Here is a 26,423-nt window from a genome sequence, read left to right on the forward strand (position 1 = left end):
CACCTTCCCAGTGCATGAGACTCCTCCTTGCTTCCTCTATGATTTGCTGTTGTATGTAATATATTTATGTATGTATTTGTAAATGTAATAGAGCCTAAAGGTGGTTTCTGTAAATTTTTTTGGAAGCCTGTTTATTTTCTTCCATGTAGGGAGCTCCAAGTCAAACACCCCCCCCCCCCATGAGGCTTCTGGGCAGCTTCCTCAGATTCCTCCCTGCACTTGGACTTGACACACTATTGAAGGACAAAGAGTGCCATTTTCTTTTCTTTGGAGGCTTCTGATTTAAAGGTGGTTCTTAGCTCAGGCAAATGGCAAAGCTTATACAAAGAAGTGCTGTTTTTCTGCTGCCTCCCACTTTCTTACATGTAGTTGATTGTTGTTTTTTTAAAAAAAGAATATTTTTGTTCCTTTCCTCCTTGGTCCTACCAATATGAAGCTTTCATGGACAGTTTTGCAACATGACTTTTTTTTTAATTGGGCAATTCTTTTAAAATAACAGAAGCTAAGCATTTGGGGGTTGGCTCCTCCCTTTCACCCCATTGACAGCTCTAGCCAGAGACTTTGGACTGCTCTGCCTATCCCAGAATCGTCTGTCTGCCAGTTGGGGCTCCTGCAGTAAAGGGGCTTCTTTAACTTCAGAAGTTGCATCTTGTAGCTCCCTCTCTCTCTCTCCTTGGTCTGGGCTCCACCCCTCTCTGAACCAGCCTGACCTGAATTAATCAATGATGGTTCTTCTTGGCCTCCTTACCCACATTCTTCTTCCCCTCCCTTTTGGATGGTGAGGGGTGGAAGACAGAAGGCTGTGTGGGGGATGACGCTCCATTCTTCCTGCCCTACACCAATATGGTGAATGTTTTAGAAATTTCATTTCTTTTTTTAGCCTGAACTGAACTCCACCTAATAAAGTTCTGAGCCTATCAATGGTGTTTGCTGTCTCAGTTTACAGAAGCCAGCCTGCCTCTTCAAGCCCAAACTGATTGCCTCTACCTGGCTATTTGGATCAGGGCTAAAGCCAAGGGGTTAGCCAGAAACCTCCTCTCCTCTCCTCCTTTGGTACCTTGTAACCCATCCCCCAACCCAGCAAAGTAAAATGAAATGACTTCCTAATGAATGGAGAGTTGGCAAAGGTGGTCAGTGCATATGTTCCTCCCTTATCCCCCCCAGCCACTCTCTCTGTAATGAGGGTTCTGGGATGGGAGGTGTCTTCCTACAGCTTCCTCTTGCATCTGGACCTATGTGGCTCACAGGTTTAATCCACACAACTATATACTGCATTTCAACTACTACTTCTGAACCAGGCTGTCTTTTGGCATATCTTTAGTACAGCTTATCTTTGTATATCTATGCATCTTCAGTAATAGTACATAGCTGTGAGCTTGCCTTCTGGATGGGAATGTGTTTTTGGACGGGGCTGGGTGGGGGTTGAGAGGGGTGAGAAAGAGCTTAGGCACCCTAACTAGTGCTTTTGGGTAGAAGAGCAAAGAGTGTTGTGGGAGGTCATTGGCCCGCCCGTGATAAACGGAGAACAGACATGAGCCTTCTACTGGGTGCTAAATTCAGTGTAGTGGGCTGAAGTGCACTTTTCTTGGTTTGTTGTGCACCAAAGTGCAGAGCAGGAGAGCTTAAGGAAGCAAAGGAGAGGAAACAGAATCCAAGTGGCTGGGGCTTCAGCAAAGGGGAATTCATTGATCTGTGTGTGTGATCTTGGGCTATCCCAGGTATGTTTGTCTGGCGAAATGAATTGCAAGGATGACTGCTGTGGGCAAGAGTGCTTCGGTCCCTGTGGGCAAGAGTACTTCTGGTGGAACGGCATGATAGGTTTTGTAAGCAGACAATAACCCCAATATAAAAGCAGATGAATTTCTGTGGGGAATAGATTTTTTTTCCATGGAGATCTGCTCAGGAGGGAGGCATTACCAGTGGAATGGCTGCAGGAGATGTAGCTATATGAATAGCATCCCTCTTGGAGCCTGTGTCTCCAGGCTCCAAATGAGATTACCTCAGAAGAGGCTGCGATTAATGCATCTAGCCCCAGACCACGCCTAGCCAAAACATTACACTTGGCCTAGTTTGACCCACTTGACCTGGAATTTCAATGTTACTGAAGGATTGGGATAATGGGAGGCTCTCCATTCCATCACTGAGGTAACAACCTTCAGTGCAGTCTCTGGTGGCTGGAGAGGGCTGGGTGGACAACCATAGGCGAACATGAATCGCTTGTGTTTGCATTTGTTATTCTGTAAGCCTCAGGATGGTGGATAGTATTGGACCTGCCTACAGCATAGCTGTAGTTTGAAGTTCTGTGTAGGTTTGGGTTGCTCAAGTTTGAGCCATCTCCAATCAAAACATAAAGCAAGTTACATTTGCGCATACATTTTTGCATCCTTATTCATTCTTTAGCCAAAGAATATGGAGCCCTTGAGAACAGGCACTCATCTATGTTCTGCCAGACCTCTCCATGCTTAGCGCACCCCCCCACCCCCCATTTTGGAAACTAGATCCTGCCCAACTGTTTCCCTGCCACTCTGGTGTTCAACTGCTCCTGCTATGAAAGCCACTCCAGCTAAGTGCTGGGGGGGGAGGGGTGGGGGAGATCAAGGTAGGCAGGAGTTTTGCTTCCTTCCTCTTCTACCTGCTGCCACTGTTGGCCAGTTTCTTACCCTTTGCTTGTGACACTGAGGACAAACTGCATAGAGTCAAGTAACTTGCAGCTGCACATTTTCATGCAACATGAGTTGCAGAGTTTATTCCAAATATAAAAACCATGCTCCTTCACAGAATTTCCCCCATGCATTTAGCACATGTTCATCTAATGGCCATATTTCAGTGGTTGTCTGAATCTGAAGATGGTCACTATCAAAAAAGCAGCAGCATGCATTTGCTCCATGTTGTGAAAATCTAGACCGCAGTTTCAAGTCCTTCAGTAGAAGTCAGTGATATTTGTGCTTTGTTTTCTAAACACCCCATATCTCCATGTCTTTACTCTCCACTCTTTGGCCACATATTTGACTACTGCCCTCCACTCTACCACTAACAAACAAGGCCCTTTAGAAGAAAAGGGGATAAAGTAGTAGAGAGGAAGATAAAAGATGCATTTTATATTTCGGTAGTCACTTCATGCTTTTTGTGAGCTTGACCTTCAGTTAACTAGGTCTGGAAAGGAAGTTTGTGGTCACCACTAGTTACGGTAACTATGTTGACCTATAGCTACATAAATGGATTACGATTGCATACATAAGACAAGCAGGAGTTGTTAGGCATTAAACTTGGGTAGGTAGGAGCACTTTCTGAATACTTATTTTAAAGATACATGCACAGAAGTACCTCACAATAGCAAAGCATGCATGCCACTGTTCCATGAGATATTTCCAGCCTCAGATACTAAGTATTAGTGATAATTAATGTGAGTGCCCCTTGAAAGAGGGAGTGGTCCCCTCCTCTCCAACACTGAAGGTGGCTGGCTATGGCTTTTGGGGTTGTTGCCCTACTTCTGCAATAAGGCAAGGAACCAAAAGGTTTGTAGCAGTTTTTGCCAGCAAAAACCTGGGGGCGGGGGGGGCAATGTGGTGAACTCAACACAAGGAAACTGTTGGAATTAATGAAAGGTTGCTTTTGGACATGGAACTACCAGTACAGGTGTGCTTTATTTCACATTTTATTAGTAGGCAGATGTGCAGAAAAACCCAAAACTAAAAATTACCAAGGGAAGGGAGACAACACAAAAATGCATTAGTTATTCAGGTTTGATTAATTTGTATCAACCAAAAAAGGAGAAACATCCAGGATTTCAGCTCTGGAAAAAAGTCAATAGAATTCTAGTGCTCCCTGCTGGTTTCAGAATGGTTAAGAACTGCATCTGAATTGATTTTTTAATCAAAATGTAAACGCAGACATGGGGTAGGGGGAGGTTTTGGGGAGAACCAGGATACACATGGCTCAAGTAAACATTTTTTTTTTGTCCTCGATCTCTTAAATAAGCTTGATAGTTGCATCTCAGGAGGTTGGATCTCAAGAACAGGAAACCAGCAAGTCAACAGGCAAGGAGACTGGGAGGGGTGGGGAGTCAGCCTGACAGGCATTTCCCCCTCCCCCCAAAAGGTTAGGGCGAGGATAGAGGTAAAACAATGCGTCTCACACCATCAAGCTTGAGAATACAAGTCACTGGAGAGTATACAGTGAAAACGGTCAAAGTACAAGGAAGAAACAGCTGAAAGACACAGTATCCTCATTTCAAGCTGAGCCAAGGGCACCAATCCCCTCCCTCCCTCCTTCTGCCACCCAGAACATGAGCCTCCTCCCCACAACACACACAAACTAGAGCTCTGTTCAGGGTGGAAGGGGACTGCACCATGTTTCCCTGGCAGGGAATTCATGACTCCACTAGCTGCAATCCCATCTCCTGCAGACACCACCTACCCTTCTCCCCTGTTAACATCCCTATCTGCAAAGCTTCCTCAAAACTTGGATTGTCTTAAACCATGGCTAAGCACAAAGGATGTGTATTTCCCATTTCCATTCCTACAATCCAATTCATTCTGCCTCCCCCCACCCCGGCAGCTGTAAGCAACTAGAACTGCCCCAGACTTTAAGCCATACCAGCAAGGGAACCACTTCAGGAGCCTGAGAAACATGGGTCACTCCACTGGGCCAACAGATTTCTTGTAGCTGGTAGCTGAAGAGTGACTAGCCCAGTCAAGAATGAGCCACAGTGGCCAGTTGGGGATTGGCCTGCTGTGAAGGGGTGCTCATGGGGTTCTGTTCCCGTCCTGCAAGGCCTCTCAAAACCCTTAGCAGAGTCCCCTACTCCTGCAGTAGGGCAGGGCCAGCATGTAAGGCAAGTTGACAATATCCACTCACCCTTAGCTGCAAGAAACTGCATTGTGCGAGTGAAGCCATGCATGAAAACAAAGGAAAACACATTCACAGCCTTGATCCCCACCTACCAAAAGGCCAGAATAGGCTGGAATGGAGTCCATGCCAAACAACATGATCGTGCTCAAGAGAGGTTTCTGCCGCTCAACTAGCTCCTTTATGCTAATTTAGTACTATATCTCCCATGCCAGCCCATCTTCCCTTGAGAAGTTTGAAAACATTCTAGAGTCCCATCACAAGAGCGCCAAGCATGTTCTTAGAGAAGATGCTTGCCTCAACTGCTGGAGGAAAATGCATGCATGTCGTTCATTTTGTCCACAAAGCCCAAGTATGCATACCATCATACTAGGAAACCAAAAAAGCAGCCAAGACTCAACATCCAATCCATCCACTGGAAGCATGGCACACCTCACGGAGGCAACACTCAGATGACGGCTACCTACCTGACCATGCCTCCAATGCATACTGGTTCATCTGAAAACTAAGGCAAGCCATCTCTTTCAACTTTTTGCTCAGTTTCCTCGATGAGAAGCTGAATGTGCCCTACAGTTCCTGTCCAGAAGCCCTGTGCCCTCCATGACTCCTCCTTGACCATCAGGGGCAAGAGCCAAAAGATCCTCCTTGTCCAGTCCTGCCAAATGGGCTGAACTATTCATCAGCTGGCAAGAAGAATCTCATCCAGACCAACTCCATGGCCACATTTCTCTCTGCTTGTCGTTGTACATGCCACCTCCAAGAGTCCTCTGACATTCTGCCCCCTGCAAAGACCCATCTGACTGTTCTGCCCCAGTTGGGCAGACTCTACACACTGGGATGAAGCAGTAAGCAGCTGGGACTGTGGTGGGAAGATAGTATGCTCAGGTTCTGCCCAGAAATTAAGATCCTGCTGGAACCTGCTCTGCTTCTGGAGAGGGGCCCAAGGTCTCACCGGGGCACTTATCAGGTTGATCCCCCACAGAAACAGCAACTCAAGGGCTCAGTGGGACAAGAATACAGAGTGTTTTGAAGTGTTTATTGGAAGGTTCATATCATAAGACAGCCCCCCCACCCCATCTCAATTTAGCTTCCTAAGGGCTAGAGCCCCCAAGTGCTGCCCCCCCCATCCCCACACACGCTTAGCAGAACTGAAATGGAATACTGGACCTTTCGGCACCATGTCTTTATCAAGCTCAGTACACTGGAGCTTACGCTCTCTGCCCAACGCCTTAGAAGGGGGGGGGGGAGGGGGGAAACCACCACCACAAGGCCAAACAAGTGCACACGCGATCATTGTCAACGGAGCAGCAAAGCCTCGGCAAGAGCTCTGCAGCAGCAACAGCAGATCCACTTTTGTTCTTCTTGTCCCTGTTTTACACTCAGCTCGTGGGGACAAGCCCCCACAGTCTCTGGCGTTAAATACATTGAACATCTTGATGAAAGACTGTGTTTAATTCAAGAATCTAAACACAGAGCAAACCTGTTCTGATGTGTTGCGAATGCTCCTGAAGAGGAGTGGGGGGGGGGCTCTTTCTTTTTAAAGAAAGACTCAAAGTCAGGACCCAGTGAGGGGATGGGGAGAATGCCAGTTGACATTGTGTGGAGGGCTTTTTTGCTAAGAGGTCCAAAGAACAGGAGTGGAGGGGGGGGGGGGAGAGAAACCAAAAAAGAAAGAATCGAGATCCATACAACAGGAGAAAGCAGAAGACACAGGTTTGGTTGGTATTTCCCCCACCCACCCCCATGTATATTTTTTTGCTGAACTGTCACTAGGTAACTGCTGCTCCCCTCTGGCAAAACAGGCGGGGCAGTACAGGGGCCGGAGGGAGCAGGTCACGACTCCTCGTTGCCGGAATCATCATCGTCGTAACAATCGGCGTCCTCCTCTTCCTCCTCCTCATCTTCATCATCAATGTCGTCATCATACAAGTCGTCATAAAGCAAATCTGAGCTGTTGTCATTGGAAGGCACTTTAGTTTTGATGCAGTACTCTGCCAGTGTGGTGGGAACTTTCACACCGTCCTTTTCTGCTTCTGCCTTGGTTGCCTGGACTTGTTTCCTGCAAGGCAGAAAGCAAGGCGCATTACTACGAGGGAGCGGTCAGGTCTAACCTGGTCAAGTGCCCACAGCCTCACAGTGCTTTGTTTTCCAAGAAGCCCACTGACCACCTGTCTTGCCCTTCCCCATCTAAGACACACAGCTTAGACACAGCAACTAGGTTGCCATCAGACACCCAACTTTGAGCAACAGCCACTGATCCCAGCCTCTTGGCGATTCACGGCTAGTCTTGTCCACAGTTCAACTGAAGGCGACCACCAGCCAGGCAGGCTTCTCTGTAGCCAGTGTGTAGAACCCAGACTTGACTGTCTGATTCCCACTATGGCATCCGACAAGCACTCTGTTTTTCCTCCATTAGGCCTGGAGAACTCTCTGTGCCCAATGCTCCAGCAACCAGACACAGGGTAAGGTGGCTAGTACTGCAAGGATAGTTTGCCCAGGCAACTTTTGAGCCTTTTCTACAAAAATCCAGTTGAGTTGCTCCAGACAATGCCCTCAAACCCTTTTGGCTAGGGGTTCGAGGGACTGAGAATTCACACAGTTTCCATTACTTTCATTATAAAACGCCTTCAGTAGTGTTTTAAACTAGAGGAGAGGAGAGGAGAGGAGAGGAGAGGAGAGGAGAGGAGAGGAGAGGAGTATCAAGACCAGGAGCGGGCAAATCTGGCACTCCAGCTGTGGTGGTAGGGGAGGATGTGAGCAGTTGTTCAACAGCTAGAGGCCCAAATTTGCCCACTATGGAGGTTCTAAGCACCCCACGGCTGCAGCCCGGGTATTAAAGGCTGCCCGCTTTAGGTGCTATGCTGGATTCCTTAGAGTGCCAACCAAATTCAGAGGAGCTAATCTTCTATAACTGAGTCCACTCCCTACGCAGGATGCCAAGGGCAACGCAGGCAGATATGGCAACACTAGTCAACCACTCTACCTTCTCCCCAAGTAACTGCCTTTAATTCAACTTCCTGGCTTAATCTCTTTTGAGATTCTTTCACAACCTTCCCAACTGCCTCAGAATTAAATGAAAAGAGCTAATTTCAAAATAAGGTGATTTGTGGAAGAGCTTTTCTACTCCTAAGTGGCCTATACAGGAACTAGTCATGCCAAAGCTGGAGTGGAGAATCCCAGACCCAAAGGCTGTCAGTCCACCTTAACCCCCCCCCACTGTTCCCACCCCCACATCACCTGCCATGCACCCTCTGTAGCTGATTTAACTTGGCCTGGCCTCCGCTTCATTTCCAGAGACCATGTCACTCAGATGATGTTGGCTTGTTCAAAGAGGCAGACCTAGGCTAGATCCACCTTCTCAGACTGAAGCAAGGTGGGGTGAGACCAAGAGAAAGCTATCTGGTGAGCTCATTGCTCAGGCGAGATCTGAAGCCAAGATGATCTCCCAGCTCCCTCTCTTAATCCATGCTTGCGTGTTCAGCGGGGAAAGGGGGGGTTGGTGGCCCCCAGAGGAGGCAACGAGACGAAGAGGGACAGGTACAAGTCAGGCACACCCCAGGCCAAAGAAGGCACCTGCCTTTACGTGAAGGTGCTACGCTGACGAGCTTAGCAGGCTAGGCCACTCCTGGCATTCCAGGGGAAGAGCCTGTCCAGCTTCACCAGGGCACAGGAAAAAATGCAGAGGGAAGACACAACAGGTATTCAGTGCAAGACGAGAAGTTGCTGGTCAACTCAACCACTGTTCTGCTGCTCAGCATGAAACATGACACACAGGGGAGCAGATTTGTTCATCCACATTTGTTCATCCAGGACAGGAAAATCCCCAGGAGCCAACTTCTGCCACACCAGGGAGGGAGGGAGGGACTCCTCCCAGCTCAGATGCACAGCAACTAAGGAAAAAAACCCACAATTTCCCTTCTTGCTAGGAATGACAGAGGCAAGTCAGCTGGGGCCAAAGCTTATAGAGCATCTGCTTAGCATGCAGAAGGTCCCAGCTTTCATCTCTGGCAGAACCTCCAGTTACAGTTGAGAAAGGTCCCTGCCTGAAACCCTAGGAAGATGCCAGTCAGAGAAGACAATACTGAGCTAGGTGGAGCAAAGTTCGGACTCTGCAGACAGCAACAATAGGAAGAGGTACCCAAGTTGTCAGTGGACAACAGCCTCGCTATTTCTCCACAGGCCAGACGGAAGCGGGGCGGGGGGAGCAGGGGAGAGTGTACTGGGCTGCTGCCCCAGAGGAAAGAGGGAAGGGAAGGGGTTTGCCAAGCAACACAGCAGACACCCCACTGCCTCTAGTAATTGTCATCTCCCAATGGATGAACTGGAAGAGGGAGCGTAGCTCAGCATCTGAGCACATGCTGGGACCGCCAGGTAGAGGAGGCCAAGCTGTGGCAGGGCTGGGAATGAGTCTCTGCCTGTGGCCATCAAGAGCCATTGACTGTCAGAGTGAACAGTGGGCAAGATGGACTAATGCCTTGCTTTGGGATAAGTCTGCTTCAAAGGTCCATTCTCCCCTCGCAAGGGAAAGACACAGCTCAGCAGACTCCACACAGAAGGCCCACATCCATTCCCAGGTGCTGCCAGTCAGAGAGCACTGGCTGGGAGAGGCCAATGGTCCGACTCTGAACAAGGCAACTTCAGATGCCCCCTGCTGGTTTGGCCCACTGGCCAGTTCTGAAGTTGACCCCAGAACAGCTGCCCACACAGAAGGAGCTGGCTTACCGAATGATCTCAGCGTATTCTTTGTCTTTTCCTTTGCTGTCCCTCCATTTCCTGAACATGACCGAAGCATCCACATTTGCTGGAGAAAAGGTGTTGGGCTCATTAAGCAAGGAGATTACGCTCAGTAGGATAGTCCTGGAGAAAGCAGGAGGAGGAGGAGGAGGAGGAGAGAGAAGAAGAAGAGACTTCCACATACAGCATGGTACCAGGCAAATGATGTTCCAGGGAAAGCAAAAGTCAGGAGTTTGCTCTTTCAAAGCAATCACTGGCTGTGGTCAACTGAACAACCTTCCAGCCCTAATTCCCACCACCCTCTCGCACACATTCAGGAGGCAAAGCCATTTCCTCGCCTCCTGCTTTTTCCATTTATGATCAGAAGAGATCCTGTAAGGCAAAGCAGGGAACCTGTAGGCACTGGGTCACTCGTGCCTGGCTCTCCAGACAGGAGCATGTCTGATGGGGGGGACCCCCACCCCACCCCACCCCCCCCCACGTTACACTGAGGGAAATAAGTATTTGATCCCCTGCTGATTTTGTCCGTTTGCCCTCTGACACAGAAATGACCAGGCTATAATTGGAATGGTAGGTTTATTGTAGCTGTGAGAGACAGAATAACAACAAACAAACCCTCAAAAGCCCAGTGCCCAAAAGTCAGCGATGGATTTGCACTGTAGTGAGGGAAATAAGTATTCGATCCCCTATCAACCAGCAAGATTTCAGGCTCCCAGGTGTCTTTTCACTATATGCAGGTAACGAGCTGAGACGAGGAACACCCTCTGTAAGGGAGTGCTCCTAATCCCAGCTTGTTACAGTACCTGTATAAAAGACACCTGTCCATAGAAGCAAGCAATCACTCAGCTTCCAAACTCACCACCCTGCCCAAGACCAAAGAGCTGTCGAAGGATGTCAGGGACAAGGTTGTAGACCTGCACAAGGCTGGACTGGGCTACAAGACTATCGCCAAGCAGCTTGGTGAGAAGGTGACTACAGTTGGCACGATAACTCGCAAATGGAAGAAACACAAAATAACGGTCAATCTCCCTCGGTCTGGGGCTCCATGCAAGATCTCACCTCGTGGAGTTGCAATGATCATGAGAACGGTGACAAAGCAGCCCAGAACTACACGGGGGGGACTTGTCAATGATCTCAGGGCAGCTGGAACCATAGTCACCAAGAAAACAATTGGTAACACACTACGCCGTGAAGGACTGAAATCTTGCAGTGCCCGCAAGGTCCCCCTGCTCAAGGCAGCACATGTACAGGCCTGTCTGCAGTTTGCCAATGCACATCTGAATGATCCAGAGGAGAACTGGGCGAAAGTGTTGTGGTCAGATGAGACCAAAATCGAGCTCTTTGGCATCAACTCAACTCGCCGTGTGTGGAGGAGGAGGAATGCTGCCTATGAGCCCAAGAACACCATCCCCACCGTCAAACATGGAGGTGGACACATTATGCTTTGGGGGTGTTTTTCTGCTAAGGGGACAGGACACCTTCACCGCATCGAAGGGACGATGGACGGGACCATGTACCGTCAGATCTTGGGTGAGCACCTGCTTCCCTCAGCCAGGGCATTGAGAATGGGTCGTGGATGGGTATTCCAGCATGACAATGACCCAAAACACACAGCCAAGGCAACAAAGGAGTGGCTCAAGAAGAAGCACATGAAGGTCCTGGAGTGGCCCAGCCAGTCTCCAGACCTTAATCCCATAGACAATCTGTGGAGGGAGCTGAAGGTTCGGGTTGCCAAACATCAGCCTCGAAACCTTTCTGACTTGGAGAGGATCTGCAAAGAGGAGTGGGACAACATCCCTCCTGGGTTGTGTGCAAAGCTGGTGGCCAACTACAAGAAACGTCTGACCTCTGTGATTGCCAACAAGGGTTTTGCCACCAAGTACTAAGACATCTTTTGTGAAGGGATCAAATACTTATTTCCCCACTACAATGCAAATCCATCGCTGACTTTTGGGCACTGGGTTTTTGAGGGTTTGTTTGTTGTTATTCTGTCTCTCACAGCTACAATAAACCTACCATTCCAATTATAGCCTGGTCATTTCTGTGTCAGAGGGCAAACGGACAAAATCAGCAGGGGATCAAATACTTATTTCCCTCACTGTATTTCAAGCCTCAGAACAAAAGTGAAGGGCCACTCCTAAAACTCCTACTGGGAAGCGATTCTTTCAGCAATAGATTATATCTGCTTGCCTGAGGATTCATGTAGTACTTATACCATTCTAAAAATATTGGCCAGAACAGAGGGCCAAACTAATTTTAAACCATGTTTTTGTCCCAAAGCAGATGAAGAGACACGTGCCCACATACACAGCTTTCATTTCGACATTCTTTACACTCCAGGAGAGAGTCTTTCCATGGGGTAGCTGTCACAGTGCAGGGCTCCCTGGCTCCCAGACAAGCAATATTACCACTCTGCAGACACTGCTGGAATCTAGCATTCCACGGGCTCCCGGGAGGCTGTTAGGGGGGTTTCTTCTTACCATCAACTTTGAGGTCACCTAGGGCTAGCCAGACAGCCAGCCTCAACAGGAGTTGGCCTTGCAGTAGCAAGCACGAGTTGTCTCTTTTGCTAAACAGGTTTTGCCCTGGGATGGTGAATATATGTGACCAGTGGCTGCTGTAAGGTATCCCCCTTGGGAGGATGGGGCTGTAGCTCAGCAGTGGAGTATCTGCTTGCACGCAGAAGGTCCCCAGTTTAATTCCGGGGAGCATCTCCAGGTAGTGGTGGGAGAAACTCATGCCTGAGATCGTGGAGGTCTGCTGCCAGTCAGTGTAGACCAGTGATTCTCAAACTTGGGTCCTCAGGTGTTATTGGACTTCAACTCCCATAATCCCCAACCAAAGGCCACTGAGGCTGAGGATTATGGGAGTTGAAGTTCAATAACACCTGAGGACCCAAGTTTGAGAATCCCTGGTGTAGACAATGCTGAGCTAGATGGATCAATGGCCCGACTCTGTAGAAGGCAGCTTCCTATGTTCCATTCCAGCGTCTAACATTTTTGTGCTCATAAAAAACAGGGCACACATTCGATGCCCAATACACACACGGTGGAGAGGAAGACTGTCTCTCTATTTGCTACTGGACCAATATTCACCAGGGATGCGAAGTATTCCCCCTATTCTAGCCCAGTACTGTCCACTCCTGTCAGGCTCAGGCAGACTCACCACCTGCCTCAGGTAGGGGGTGGGGTTCTTTCCCAGAACCTACTTCCCAAGATGCAATTGACTGGAGAGGCTCAGGGTTGTGCCAAGGAGGGGCCCCCTCCACCAAGCGATGACTGAATACTGTGCACAAGTGCTATTTATTCTGGATGTGTTGCAGGGGTGCTCTAGATCTGAGACGATGTGCTAAGGTGCACTCACTCCAGAGTACCAGGCACTACAGGGGACGGAATTGGGGGTCCCTGCCCAAACAAATTTGATTGACATTCCTCAGCCAAAAGGAGTGAGGAGTGAACTGCAGGGGCGGCAGAGGGGAGATGTCAGCTGGCCGGGGAGACAGATGGGAGACTCAGTGGCTTTGGGAAAGACTTTTCTGAAGCAAGGTGTCATCAGGAAGGAGTGGCTCAGTAGCTGTGGGTGGCGGGGAGACAACCACAGGATGCCCCCTACAAATGGGGAAAGGGAGAGTGTGCAAGAAGGATGCCTTAAGAGGAGGCAGAGAGCTCTGGGGAAGGGGAACAGGGAGCCAGAATACACAAATGGAGAATGAAGCAAGGCAGGAGGGAGAATACGCTTTCCTGCTGAAGCAGAGGGCCCTGGCACCGCAGGTCTCCTTTCTAAGGAACAAGCCTACCAGTCGTTGCTTTGACCATCCGCAGGGTGGCGGTAAGGCAGGAGACATGCTAGGGGTGGGCAGAAGGCAATTCGCGGAGCCCTGGGAAGCCAAGTACTCCAGGCAGCCGATGGGCCAACCACCCCTGGTGACAGGCTGGCTGATCACAAAGGACGGCCCTCCAGACAGACAAGGCAAGAAGGGCACGAGGCAGCTGGCTTGGCCCCTGCTGCACTGTCCAGCCGGAGAGGGAGTTCCTTGCCTCCCCTCCGCCCGCAAAGGAGCAGACAGACAAGATGGGGCAGAAGGATGAATGGCAAGGATTCCTAAAGGCAGGACATTAAACCAGACAGGCCAGTTGGGCCTCCCAGCTTTCAAGTTCAGTTCTGGTGCCATTCACAGCTACTGGCAGCTTAAATCTGTGAAATTGGTCTGTTAATACTGGTGAAGTTTGAAATGTTTGCAGCAGATGCGGGCAATTATTAATTTTTTAAGTGCAGTAATCATATAAAAAGTGAATTGTTCACATTATGACTTAAAACTATTTAATGTTTCTTTGTTTTAAGTGGTCTTTAAATGAATTCTGTATATGCATTTTTGGCTGTTTTTAATTGTCTGTTAACTGCCTCGAGACTTTTGTAGTAGATGGCATACGCATGTATTCAACCAAAAAGCAGTCTTGTCCCCTTGCCCCTCTCACCCCGAGGACCTTCAGGTCACCCTCCTCTGTCCAGCAACAGGGCCTACACTTTCAGGCTCCTGCAGCTGCAGCTCTAAGCTGCAACACACTGTCTGCAGCAAACTTGGGGTCCAAGCTGCATTTGGAGGGAAACTCCACTAGGATCTGAGCGGGGAACCAAAGCCACTGCTCCTTCCCTGGTTCTCCTCTACAGGGCAGGGGAAGGGCACAGAGAGCTCCCAGGAACTCTGGTGTACTTTGGCACAAGATCCACAGCTCTGTGTGGGCTTACCTGACATTCTGGGTTGGGTTCCACCTTTCAGATGGCAGCTCTCCACTTTGAGGGTCATCTACAGGTGGGTGGAGGATTGAAATGCAGACGTCTCCATTCTAGCAAGAGAGACACGGACACACAGATCACGACGTATGGCACCACACACTTCCTGTTCTGGGGCTGCCACAAAGCTGGCCACCCTGGCCTTGTTGAGTATCACCCCTGCTCCTTTTTGCAAGCTGAACCTCTTCTGCCATGAGATGGGGAGCCAGGGTTGTGGGCAGGTACACCCACACCCCAACCCCCCCCCCACTGCTAACCTTGTTAGCCAGTCTCCCAAGGACATGCTGGGCAAGGGGTAGACCAGCCTGGCCCCAACCACCAGCCAGGGCAAGAGACGCGGGAGGGAGCTTCCTTGACTCTCTTGGCCAGAAGAGAGGCTGCTCTGGCCATCAGCAACCCAGGGACAACTGATCCAATGGGAGGCACACTCCTGCCACTGGCCAGAAGGAAAAGGAGGGCTGCTGAGATGGGCAAGAGCACATGCGGGTTGCTAAAAGCAACTTGGGTTGCTTTTAGTTAGTTACTGCAATTCGTTATAAGAGGGCAAGCCAGGGTGAAAGGCAGGGTGTAAACCCTCCAGATAAACACAAAACATGCAGCCTCAGCAGCTTCTTGAGATGTTTCACCCACTCCTAAATTATTTGCTGCAATCTGCCTTGGAAGCCCTTGAACTGAGGCAGAAGAAGTGTTTCTAAGCAATGCTATTCTGGAGGCTCACTTGACAACCATTCAGAGCTTATAGTTTTCCAGCAGGGGGAGACCGTGCTCTCAGAACAAGGCAAAGGGTAGCATGGCAAAGGATTCCAACCTGCCCACCCCCACCTTGGATCAGAGACCAATGATTCAAGGGCAACAGCCCACCCCAGATACCGCTCTGGCAAGTTCAGTCCTTAAGTAGGATTGAGTTGAGCGATGCCTGATTGTTGGGGGGGCGGGGGGGGGAGAGACTGGCAATCAGCAGCTGGCCAGCTCTGCTGAGAAGAGCAAGACTGAAGGCCTGGCTAACAAGTTTTGCTAGCCCCACAGGGTGCTGCCAGACATTTAAGGTCAAGAGCCAATTCAGGCAGTAGCCTGTTTAACCCTAGTCTCCCTGCCTGCCTCCGGCACCCCACCCTCACACTATTTGTGCTATCTGGGACATGCTCTCCCCCCCCACCCCCACCCCCACACATTGAGCAGCACACACGGCACTCTTACACACATATTTTCTTGATCAGCTCTAAGAGCTATATTGGAGCAACCAGGGACAGACGGATGGCCGAGTTAAGATTGCCTCCTGGCACCTGAAGCTTCCCTTTGCCAGCGAAATGGGGTTCGAGAATGGCCTGTGCCTTCTATCCATCTTACTTCTTCCTATATAAACCGCTTTAGTAACTTTTGTTGAAAGTGGTATACACATAATATGGTAGCAGCAGCCTGCCCCTCGGTCTAACCGTTCTGGGCTGCACCCCAAAATCCCAGGGCGCCCTTGCTCCCTCCCACAGGATGCTGCTGCCCGTGTCCATCTAGTTCCAGCGCAAACATGGCAACTGCAAGAGGGCCCCTCTTCACCAAGGAGCTTCAAGGGAGGGAGGGGTGGGGCCCACAGAGAGACTGAATCTCTGCAAGGTTAAGCCCAGCACAGAAGTGTCTGGGAATCTGTGGAAGGTGGGGACACACACTCACCCACCAGGCACTCGGCACAGAGCAGCCGAGAGAAACCCATCCTGAGGGATGCCAAGGGTAGAGCCTAGTCGGGGAGTGTTCCCTTCGAGTTATCCAGAAGCCTTGTTCAGCCTCTGGGAAGCAGAAACATGTGGATCCAGGCCACCGAGTCTCTCAAGTGGCTCTTCTTAGCGACTGTACAGATCTGCCACTTGCCTAGGCAGCTACCCAGATGAGCAGCAAGATCTGAAGGCTTGCCCGTTGCCTCTTCTATGATTTATACACAGCTTTTAAACAAGAGTTCTCCAAGTGCCTCACTCAGAAGAAGAATGAGAAAATGGTCCCCTGCCCCCAAAGGGCACACATAAAGAGTCACGAGGGAGATACCAAGACACCGGCAACGGCCACTGGAGGGCTGTGTACTGGGGCGGACCAGTTGCTCTCCTCTTACATAATATTAAGAGAATCACTACTCTGAAAAGGTGCCTCTCTGCCCAGGTAGCAAGGATTCTAGCTGCAAATTTAGCATGGCTGCAATGCTCAGGAGCTCTGCCACATTCTCAAGTTGGGAAAACGCACTGCAGGAGGTTATGGTGGCAGCGAGAGTGCAGAGAGGACAGGCAACATCTATCAGCTCAGAGATGCTCAGAGGCTGAAGAACTCCCCCACTGCGTTTGGTACATTCCCATCTTCAACATCCAGTGTGGGTCCTTCCATTCCCTTCAGCACTGACTGTCCCAGCAGTGGCCATGCCTGGGAACAAGCTTTTGACAGAATGGAACAGAAGATACTGAAGAACTGTTCTTGCTTTTTGGAGAAGAAAGGAAACCAAACTCCACAACTGCATTGGGAGCAGCAATTAAGGGTTGGCAAACTCTCTCATGCAAGTAGCAGCAACACAAGCCTAGGCTAGATCAGATCTTTAGCTGAAGTTTGTCTTGCTGGGATATCCAGGTCCCAAAACGTTTTGCTTTTCTTTAAAGGCTGAAGTCAACATTTCAGCCTTCCAAATTGTGGAAGAGGCTTATGAAGCACCAGTTGAACAGGCCGCATTGCATCACACAAACTGTATTTTGACACAAGGAGGCATTTAAAAGAGTGACACACCACAGACACACACACACACACACACACACACACACACACACACCCCACAGGCTTACCTCATAAATGTTGGGATGCCACATTTTGGTCAGGAATCTGAAGGTGGGTGGTGAATATGGGTAGTCCATAGGAAATTTAATATGAGCCTGCAACAGAACAAAATTCCAAATTTAAATGCCCATTTAGCACATCACAGCAGTGAAAATTCACCCCTTCCATGCGGGATGGCTGCTCCGCTACATTTAACATCTCTGGGCTTGGAAGTGTACAGAACACAACACGTGCTGCGGGCCCTGCCCTGGAGAGCCCACAGTCTCTAGGCAGAAGAGGACGACAGGCTGAACTTTATGCAGACAGAAGAGCAAGGAGGGGGCCCCATTAGCTAGGAACCAGGTGGAACCCAAGGAGCAGCTCAGGGAAGGTGTTGCAGAGCTGGGATGTGAGATTTGCAGGGGAGACTGTAATGTTGCCAGTAGGCCCCTGGCAGCCTGCCTATCCCATATGGCTGCTTACACGGACCTCAGTTTTGCTCCCCATCCGAAAGGCCCCCTCACCAGCAACACCATGCCCCCTTGCAGAGACACCTACAGGCCAAAAACTAACCCACGTGTGTGAAAGGCGGCAGCAGCTGTGCCAAGTTGGCGTGCCAATGGAAGTGAGCCGGCCAGGTGCGCAGTACGGTGCCATGAAGCCTGGAAGAGCTTTTGCCAAGTGCAAAAATGTGATCCCGTAAAATTTAGTGGCTGATCGGGACTGTGAATGTTACCAGGGGCAACGCCCTCTGGCCAAAGTGTGGCACAAACATTCACTATATTTATTCATGACTTAGAGTTGCTCCAGAAGCCCCCCCCCCACCCTTCTCCCACACACAGGAACACAATTCAAGCAACCCATTAACAATTATGAGCACAGCCAGCCAAAGTTGGGCACCTCCACACAGCACAACCAAGTCCAGTGAAAAATGCTGCCTGGTTTCTAGTCTTGTCCCACTTTCAGTTTAGGCAAGCCTAAAAGGCATCAGCCTCATGGGATTTTCAAACCAATCTATTCAAAGGCGGCCACAACCAGATTACTGCACTTCCCACACACCAGCTGTTTAAAACTTACAGGTAAGGATTTTGCTTTCTCCTCATGAAGCGCCTAAGCAGGGAGGGCTGAATCCACTGGATCAAGCCCAACTCTCCTCCTCTCAACCATGAATCATTTAAGGGAGGTAGCAGCACAACACCACTTGCTTAGGACACACAACTCTCTCTCTCTCTGTGTGTGTGTGTGTGTCTGTGTGTGTGAGTTCACCGAGGAAGGGCTGTTGCAAGCTGTTGCCTGAAGCAGATCCGCATGCAAGGAGAGCAGTTAGACTTTCAGGAATGAACCGAGAGGCTCAATTCAGAACCTGCTGGGTCATGGAGACCTGATCTGCAAAACTTTTAGCTGCAGATTAAAGTCTACTTTCTACATGCAAAGCAGGTGTTACCACCGATTATGAACCCTCCAAGGCAAGGAGAGTTTGCACAGTCATTCAGTGGCAGAAATATTTTAAAAAAATAATAATGGTGTTCAAAGTATTCAACCAACTTTCAAAGTAAATATAAGCCTTTAGCAAGTTTATGAGAGAGCCATCAAGATACCCTACAGTACTGAAACTGCAGGCTGGAGTTTCAGTTAGCTGGAGACGATTTGACCACTCCAGTCTGGCTCCCATTTAGGGAATACAATTTCTCATTTCTTGTGCTTGCAGGAACCACTGAAGTGCCAATGGGGGACACGTGCCCTCTCCAAGACCCTTGGGGGCACAGCTGAGTATTTAACAGCACTGACCAAAGCACTGCTTTGAGGAGGCAACTTCAGCCACACGTTGTAAAATCCCCATATTTGCAGTGGTTGGACCCACTATGTGTCATGGGGCTGGCCAGCTGGCCTGCTAGAAGAATCTGAATTTAGAAGTTTTCTTGTTTATACCAGGGAAAGTTCCCCATTAATTAAAAAAAAGGGGGGGGGGGCATTCCCAGACAGTTTCCATGGTAACAGCAAAGAGGTTTCTCTTCTAGTTCGGTGAGAGAAATTCCTGCTCATCGCAGGGCAAGAATGCTTCTCCTCTCCCAGCAGAGATACTTGTCAATACAGACCTCTAAATCCTGTGTTTTCACTTTATTTATTTAGTACATTTATACACCTCTCCATACAAAAAAAGCCACTGACTGGTTAGGGGACTTTGTCACCACACCAAAGCGCACCCCCACCCCGCAAAGGGCAAGAAACAACCAAAACCCTTCTCTAGATAGGGATTGTTAGCCAGATGGGTGAAGCAGATCCCAAACAGCCCGAGGGTCGTTTGCCAGTTACGCCGCCACCATGATCAACCTCCAAGTCTGCAAAGATGCTCCATTCACAGGAAGGGCAGTGCAGCAGGCCTCTGGCCACCCACATCCGCCACCTCTGGATACACACACGCCCCCCCCCCCCCCGCACTGGAGCAGGGGCTCTGAGGCCGCCACACACGCAGCCCAGGGGTTCACACTTCGTCAGAGCAAGCCTCCTTAAGTCCAGATCAGAAGACGGATCAGGAAGCACCTTCAAAGACAAACAGGCAAAGCTAAGCGTGCCAGCAAAACCCACTCTCGGCCCTCCTCCTCCTCCTCCTCCTCCTCCCCCCCCCCAACAACTCTGAGCAAGCTTCGTGCAAGAGGTGCAGGGAAGGGTGCAGAAAGCAGCCGCCTTCTTGACTCAGGGCAGGGAGGGGTTCTTGCACCCAGCTCCTCCCTAAACTGCTTGAGCCTTTGCAAGCAAAGCGTCCCTTGCTCTCTGGAACAGACTTGCCCTGCTCTTCACTGCCCTCATGAGCCAGCACACCAGGAACACCTGCACCAGGCCAGTGCGCCCCTCACGCCAGTTATCCAGGGACAGGTTCCCTAGCACTGGGTGACCCAAGGTGGGTAAACTTGTGCACTGCAGCCCGATGAACCAAGCTAGTCTTTCCTAGCCAATTAAGGAGATTAAGAAGAGAGGAAGCAGAACGTTTCGAGAGGAGGCTGTTGGCCATGAACGCGGCAATGCTGTGGTTATTGTACAGGGTTACTGCCACGTATCTGGCGCTGCACAATGAATGAGACGCCAGGTCTGTGCCCCGGAGGACGCGGAATCTCAATGTCAGCATGAGGAAGCAGCAGAACGGCGGCAGAAAGAAGGTCTGCTACGCCTACCTGAGCTTGCTCACAGTAAGGGATGGGGACAGAGGCATGGTGCCATGCCCAAGGTGGGCTCTGGGGGCAGCAAGGGAGGGAAGGAAGCATTCTGCAGGGTCCTGCGAGGCAGCAAGGGTGGGCAGGGGTGGCCAAGGAAGCAGGAGCCCTCAGGGCAGAGGAGGGAGGCGGAGGAGGCCCAGGCGTGGGAGGGCAGGCAGGCCTGTAACAAGGGAGGAGGAGCTCGGAGGGGCTGGAGGGCTGGCGACAGGCCTGGAGCAACAAGAGGCACCTTACTGCTGCAGCAGAGCACTAGGTGGAGATCAGCCAACTTTTATCCCAGAAGGTTCTCGGCTTCATGCTTCTCAAGTGCAGCTGGGGGTTGTGTGTGTGTGTGTGTGTGTGTGTGTGTGTGTGTGTTTTACACATGCCCCGTTTCTGCTCAAGGCCCAAACCAGACCTCATCTAGATGGACCTTCTGCCACTCCCACCCGACCACAACAACAACTGTGCCAGGGCTGCCCCCCCCCCAAACACACACTAATGCAGGGTAACTTGGCTTGGGTCACGTGATGCAGGCGAAGGGAAGGTGTCCCAAGGCTGACCATCAGGGCCTGCACGGCTTATTTGGCCCTTTGTGCTTTGGTTCCTCTAGTAAGATGCAAGTTGCTCGAGAAAGGAACCACGAGGGCTCTGTTCCACGTGGGGTGCCCTGTGTGTGAAACGGCTTTCGGATTGCTGCCACCCCAATGCAAGGGCACGCACAAGCCCCAGGCAACAGCCCAGAAGTCCATAATGCAGTTCCAGCTGAGAAGACGAAGCTCGACTGCAAGCGATTAATACTGAAGAGAATACTGGCGAGGCACCCCAGCACCCAACGCAAGCTGCCGCTGTGCACACGCCAAGGCCTCCACTGCCAGGACTGGATGGCCTTGGCAGGCCGTTCGTTGAACAAAGCACAGCAGGGGACTGACTCGGCGTGTGGCTCCTCTGGCTGCCGGCTGCCCTCCCTGCATTTGAACCCGGAACAGGAGAGTCAAGCCCTTCCTGAAGTGCCCTTTGGCTGTTTGGAGATGTCATCAAAAGTGATCCACTGCAGCTGTTCAGTGATCTTAGGAGCACAAAACCACAGACTAGCCCAGGGGCAAAATAAACCCAGTTTTAATGTCTTGTTGTTCAAGGGAGCAATTAACGACCCAGTTACAGCAAGCTCCGCCAGGGAGAGGCCATTTTCTATGCCAGTGATCTTGACTCTTCCTCAAGTGGGGGCCCCTTTGGCAAAACAAAACTTCCAACCAAGGGCCACCTCCTCCTTCTGTGTGCTTTTCTCAATGCTGGGAGGGAGGGACCCTTTACGAGAGACGGAGCCCTCTCTTAAGGAGCTCTGGGAGGAAGGGCTGCATTTCCCAGCACCCTGTACACACCTTCCGAGAGGGCGCAGGAGCTCAAAAGGAGCCCTCTGGCGCAGGGCAGGGCAGGGCGAATGGGAGTCTCTAGGAGCTCTGGCTGAAGCTTCACACAGGCCCAAACAGTTAGGCAGGGGTGGGGGGCGCACCTAGGGCTGGTGCCCCGGGGCCTTGCAACGAAGAAGACAGCCACGGCCCAGCCCCCAACAGAGGGCTGCCTCTCGGGAGCAGCGGTCCCCTGGCCACGGCAGGCTTCTTGGACAGGGCGAGGTGCTGCACCGTAGCTGGGGGAGGCCCAGCCTTCTTCCCGGGCGGCACTCCCCGTCTCTGCCTGCTGGGCGGTGTTTGTGTCACAGCTCAGGGTTGCCCAGACTCGCCGCGAGTGCCTTGCAGCTCGGTCTGTGCTGGCACAGCTTTCCAAGAACGGCAGAGACGTGACGGAGCTGAGCACTGCTCCTCCCTTGGCAAGGGGCAGGCGGCATGCTCGGGAGCAGCCTCTCCATGGCCAGGCAGCTTTTTGCTGCCACGGCTTTGTCAGCAGAGGCCTGAGCTGCAAGGAGACGGGGCTGGGGAGTGGGGAGAAGCAGCAGTCTAGGCAGTTCTCTCTCGCTCTCTCTCACCCCCCCCCCAATTGAGACTGTGGGTTTGCTTTAGGGGGCGCCAAAGAAGGCACAGCTGCCTCCACTGCCCAGTAGCAGTTGGGTTGCTCCTCCCCCTGGAGCTGCCTGCAAGCTGGCCATTCATCAGATAGAGCTGTGCAGTTAGCCACATAACTCTACCTGTCCAACAGCCAGCCTGCAGGTAGCATGACTCTCGGGGGGGGGGGGGAGAGGAGAAGCTGCCCCTCCTCTGGTGTCCCCACCCCACTACTGCCCAACCTCCCTGCTTACAGTGTGACTTAAGACCAGGGTTTTCACACTTGGGCCCCCCGATGATCTTGGACTACAGTTCGGATCATCCACTGCAACAATGTCCTTTGGCATAGCTGTAGCCCAAGATCCTCTGGAGGCCCAAGTTTGAGAAGCCCCTTCTTAAGAGACCAACACAGCAGGTGTGAAGTGGCGGCTCCTGCAATTACGATGTTGGGGAGCTCGAACGTTGGTATCACTGAAGAGGGAGGGTCTCTCCTCTTCAAGTTATGTCAAGGCGTGGAGGGCGGGGCTCCCAAGCTGGCTTTTGGGGGGGGTAGACCCCCCCCACATACCCCATTCCCACTCTGAAGGACATGCTGCTCAGCGACTGGACTCATGCTCATTGGAGATCGCTGGCTTTGCAGGTGGGCTCACTGGAAGAAGAGCAAGTGAAGTCTCAGCGGACTGGGACAGACTCACCCGCTGAGCGTCACCCTCGCTGCCAGGGAAGAATCACAAACCCTGGAGTCAAGGTAGGCATTTTGAGGACCAATGGCTGAGTCCACCCCCCCTTTTTAACACCCTTGAATTCCCCTTCCCAGCTGGGGGTGGCCTAAGCTATCTGCTTGGCACAGAAAACTAACCATCGATGGTATTGGCGGGGGGGGGCGGGGAGAGGAGGCACTTACTTGCAGAAGCAGGACTAATGCTGCCGCCTGCACTTGTGTGGGTGGCGGCGGCAGCAGCCTCAGTAGCAGCGATGACATTCCCTGCAGGCAGCTGCAACCAGAAGCCATTTTTTCCTTCTAGGACAGTTTATTTCCACTCCTCAAGAGGATGTTTGGAGCACAGATCTCCTTCCTGCAAACACCTATCTTTCCCCCCTTTGGATGCCTCGACCAACCCATGCAAGCCCCCCCGCCTTTGATCCTTTGACTGACCATCTCCCCTTCCGTTATTTCCCTTCTCCACTAGTCCAATCCCCCCGCCCCACCCTTGCTCCTTCCTGGCGTCATTCAAGCATGCCACCATCTCCTTCAGTTGAAGAAAACCCCATCCTCCCCCTCCAAGCACGGCAGCCTCCCCAGGAGAGAGCGCTCACTTTTCTTCCCTTCCTCTCCCCCTCAACTGTGCTGCCATCCACTGGGTTGAAGAGGCTCCAAGCTCTGGGTTTGCCTTCGACACCCCTCTCGCCTTTCCCCCCATATCTAGTCTGCACGGCCCTGCCAAATCATGACGCTTCTCTTCCTACCACATTGCAAGGACTGTCTAGGGGGCTGTTCCTTTCTGCCTCTTCAGTGAGGACTCTAGGTTGTGGGGCTTGGCCATCCCAAACCTGTGACCATGGCAACCACCTCTCCGGCCCTCGGCCCTCACCCCAGTCCCCTCCCCGCCAGTGTTCTGCCACTCAAGGGATTCGTCCCACTGCCGGGATCACATCACAGCCCTCCTCAGACCCCTTCATGGGCTTCCTGTCTGCCAGGAAGGTCCAGCACAGGACCCTTGTCCTGACAGGGCTCTCCGGGGTCTGGCCCCTCCTGGGCTGGGCTAGGCTGCCCTCAGTCATCTCAAGGCCCCTGGCCCTCTCAAGACTCTGCCCTGTCTCCCTTAGGCCTGAAACACCCTCCCAGAACGCCCTCCTTTTCTGTGAAGTCTTTTGTCAACGCGACCCAACTGCAGGGGCTCACAAGCTTGGATCCCCAGATGCTGGACTCCCACTCCCATGACCCCCAGCCACAATGGCCAAAGGGATGATGGAGGCTGCAGTCCCCACCACCTCTGGGGGCTTAAGCTTGAGAAGGCCTGCCCCACGGCACTAAGCCCCAGGAAAATGTACATGGAGTGTGCTTGCTGTTCACCCTGTCTCCACCCCCTCCACTTCGCCTCCCTTCTATCTCCCCGCAGTCCCCTTGAGACAGGGTCTTCCTTCTTGGCTGCTGCAAAGCACCATGGAGACCATAGCCTCACCAGCAGTCTGGTCCTTCACCACCACCCACCCGGTTGTCACTGGCAACCTGGAATCCGTGTTTGGGAGAGCGATGCAGGAGGGATCCATGTTTCACCCAGCTGCGGCTGCCTGGAGAAGCACAGCAAACCTCAGCAGCATGCTGACTGCTGGTCCTGTTCCCAAGGGCGAGTGCATGTGGAGGGCTCTCTCCGGCATGCTCCGGGAAGTGGTTCTGGAGCCAGAAGAGATGGGCCCAAGCTGGCTCTTGGGAATGGCATGACCACTCAGGGGCTGCGGAAGCCACTGCAGCACAAGGAGAGCAGGCCTCTCCCGAGGCCCCGACACAGGCGAGTGCCAGGTTTCACAGGCAGGGGCTGAACAGGGCTGTCACACCACCACCACCACCACCACGCGGCGCATGTAGGCAGGAGGAGGGAAAAGACAACATGCAAAGTTGTAGGAGTACCAAGATGGCCAAGCTGAACAGATTTGCTACACCCCACGCGTTTTCCATTCAACACTTATAAACATAAATAAGCATTTTAAGTAGAGTCTTCTATTCTAGAGAAAGACTACCTAACAGTGGTGGGTGGGAGGGGAAGAATTGAATACATGGGGGTATATAGGGTAAAAAGGGACAACCACTCAACTGGGGAACATAAGAACAGCTGTGCTGGATCAGGCCCAAGGCCTATCTAGTGCAGCATCCTGTTTCCTACAGTGGCCCACCAGATGCCTCTGCGGTGCTCACAGGCAAGACGTAAGGGCATGCCTTTTTTCTTGCTCCCCTGCAACTGGTACTTAGGGACACCATGCCTCAGAGACTGAAGGTGGCCTATAGCCCACAGACTAGTAGCCATTTAGAGAACTGTCCTCCATGAATCTATTTAAACCCTTCTTAAAGCCATCCAGGCTGTCACCACATCTTGTGGCAGAGAATTCCATAGGTTTATGTGTTGTGTGGAAAAAGTACTTCTGTTTGTTGATCCTACATTTCTTGGCAATCAGTTTCATGAGATGACCCATGGTTCTAGTGTTATGCGGGAGAGAGAAAAATTTCTCTCCACACTATGCATAATTTTACAGACCTCTATCATGTCATCCCTCAGTCTTTTTTCTAAACTAAAAAGCCCCAGGTGGTGTAGCCTTGCTTTGTTTAAAAAAAAAAAAGGGGGGGTGCTCTAGGCCCCTGATCATCTTGGCTGCCCTCTTCTGCACCTTCTTCAGTTCTATAATGTCCTTTGAGATATGGTAACCAGAACTGTACACAGTACTCCAAATGTGGCTGCATAAGGGCATTATAATATTAGCATTTTTATTTTCAAATCCTTCCTATCCAAGCATGGAATTGGCCTTTTTCACAGCTGCAGCACATTGTGTCGACACTTTCAATGAGCTGTCCACCACGACCCCAAGATCCTTCTCCTGTTCAGTCACCAACAGCTTAGACCCCATATATGTGAAGTTAGGGCTTTTTGTATACATCACTTTACACTTAACATTGAATCGTATTTGCAAGGAACTCCAAAAGGATCTCCCCCAACTGGGAGAGTGGGCAACAAAATGGCAATCTGTTTTGGATTTCACTACCTACTGTAAGTTTGGCCACATGGCTGCTTACCCCAACTTCTAGATCAGTGTTTCTCAACGTTTTTGGAGCCATGGACCAGTACATTCTTCATGTGCAGTTCCCCGGACCAGCAGTTAGTAGAGAGGTCACCCCCTGCTTGGCCCTACCCCCAGGCACTCCCAAAAAAAGAATTTTGGGCTGGCGGGGGCCTCTGCCACCAGGAGCTCTCTGGAGCTCATTTCCAAGCAGCCCTCGCTGTTGAATAACATTCATTTCAAAGAAGCAAAATGAATGTTAGCCAGCAGCGAGGGCTGCATGCCTCGAAATGAGTTCCAGTGAGCTCGCCTG

General features: G+C 51.3%; 1 protein-coding gene across 1 annotated transcript in view; it reads right to left on the bottom strand.

The window, feature by feature from the left end:
* Positions 1-3,625: 3,625 nt before the first annotated feature.
* UBE2R2 (ubiquitin conjugating enzyme E2 R2) overlaps positions 3,626-26,423 on the bottom strand; it is a 93,005-nt gene continuing 70,207 nt past the window's right edge. The window contains exons 2-5 of the mRNA XM_053296439.1: positions 17,181-17,267; positions 14,329-14,426; positions 9,571-9,705; positions 3,626-6,907 (exon numbers count right to left, since the gene is read on the bottom strand). Coding sequence (XP_053152414.1) covers positions 6,682-6,907; positions 9,571-9,705; positions 14,329-14,426; positions 17,181-17,267 — 546 coding nt within the window. The 3' untranslated portion in view covers positions 3,626-6,681. The remainder of the gene's footprint in view (positions 6,908-9,570; positions 9,706-14,328; positions 14,427-17,180; positions 17,268-26,423) is intronic.

This window comes from Hemicordylus capensis, chromosome 2 (assembly GCF_027244095.1).
Source record: "Hemicordylus capensis ecotype Gifberg chromosome 2, rHemCap1.1.pri, whole genome shotgun sequence".
NCBI classification, from domain to species: Eukaryota; Metazoa; Chordata; class Lepidosauria; order Squamata; family Cordylidae; genus Hemicordylus; species Hemicordylus capensis.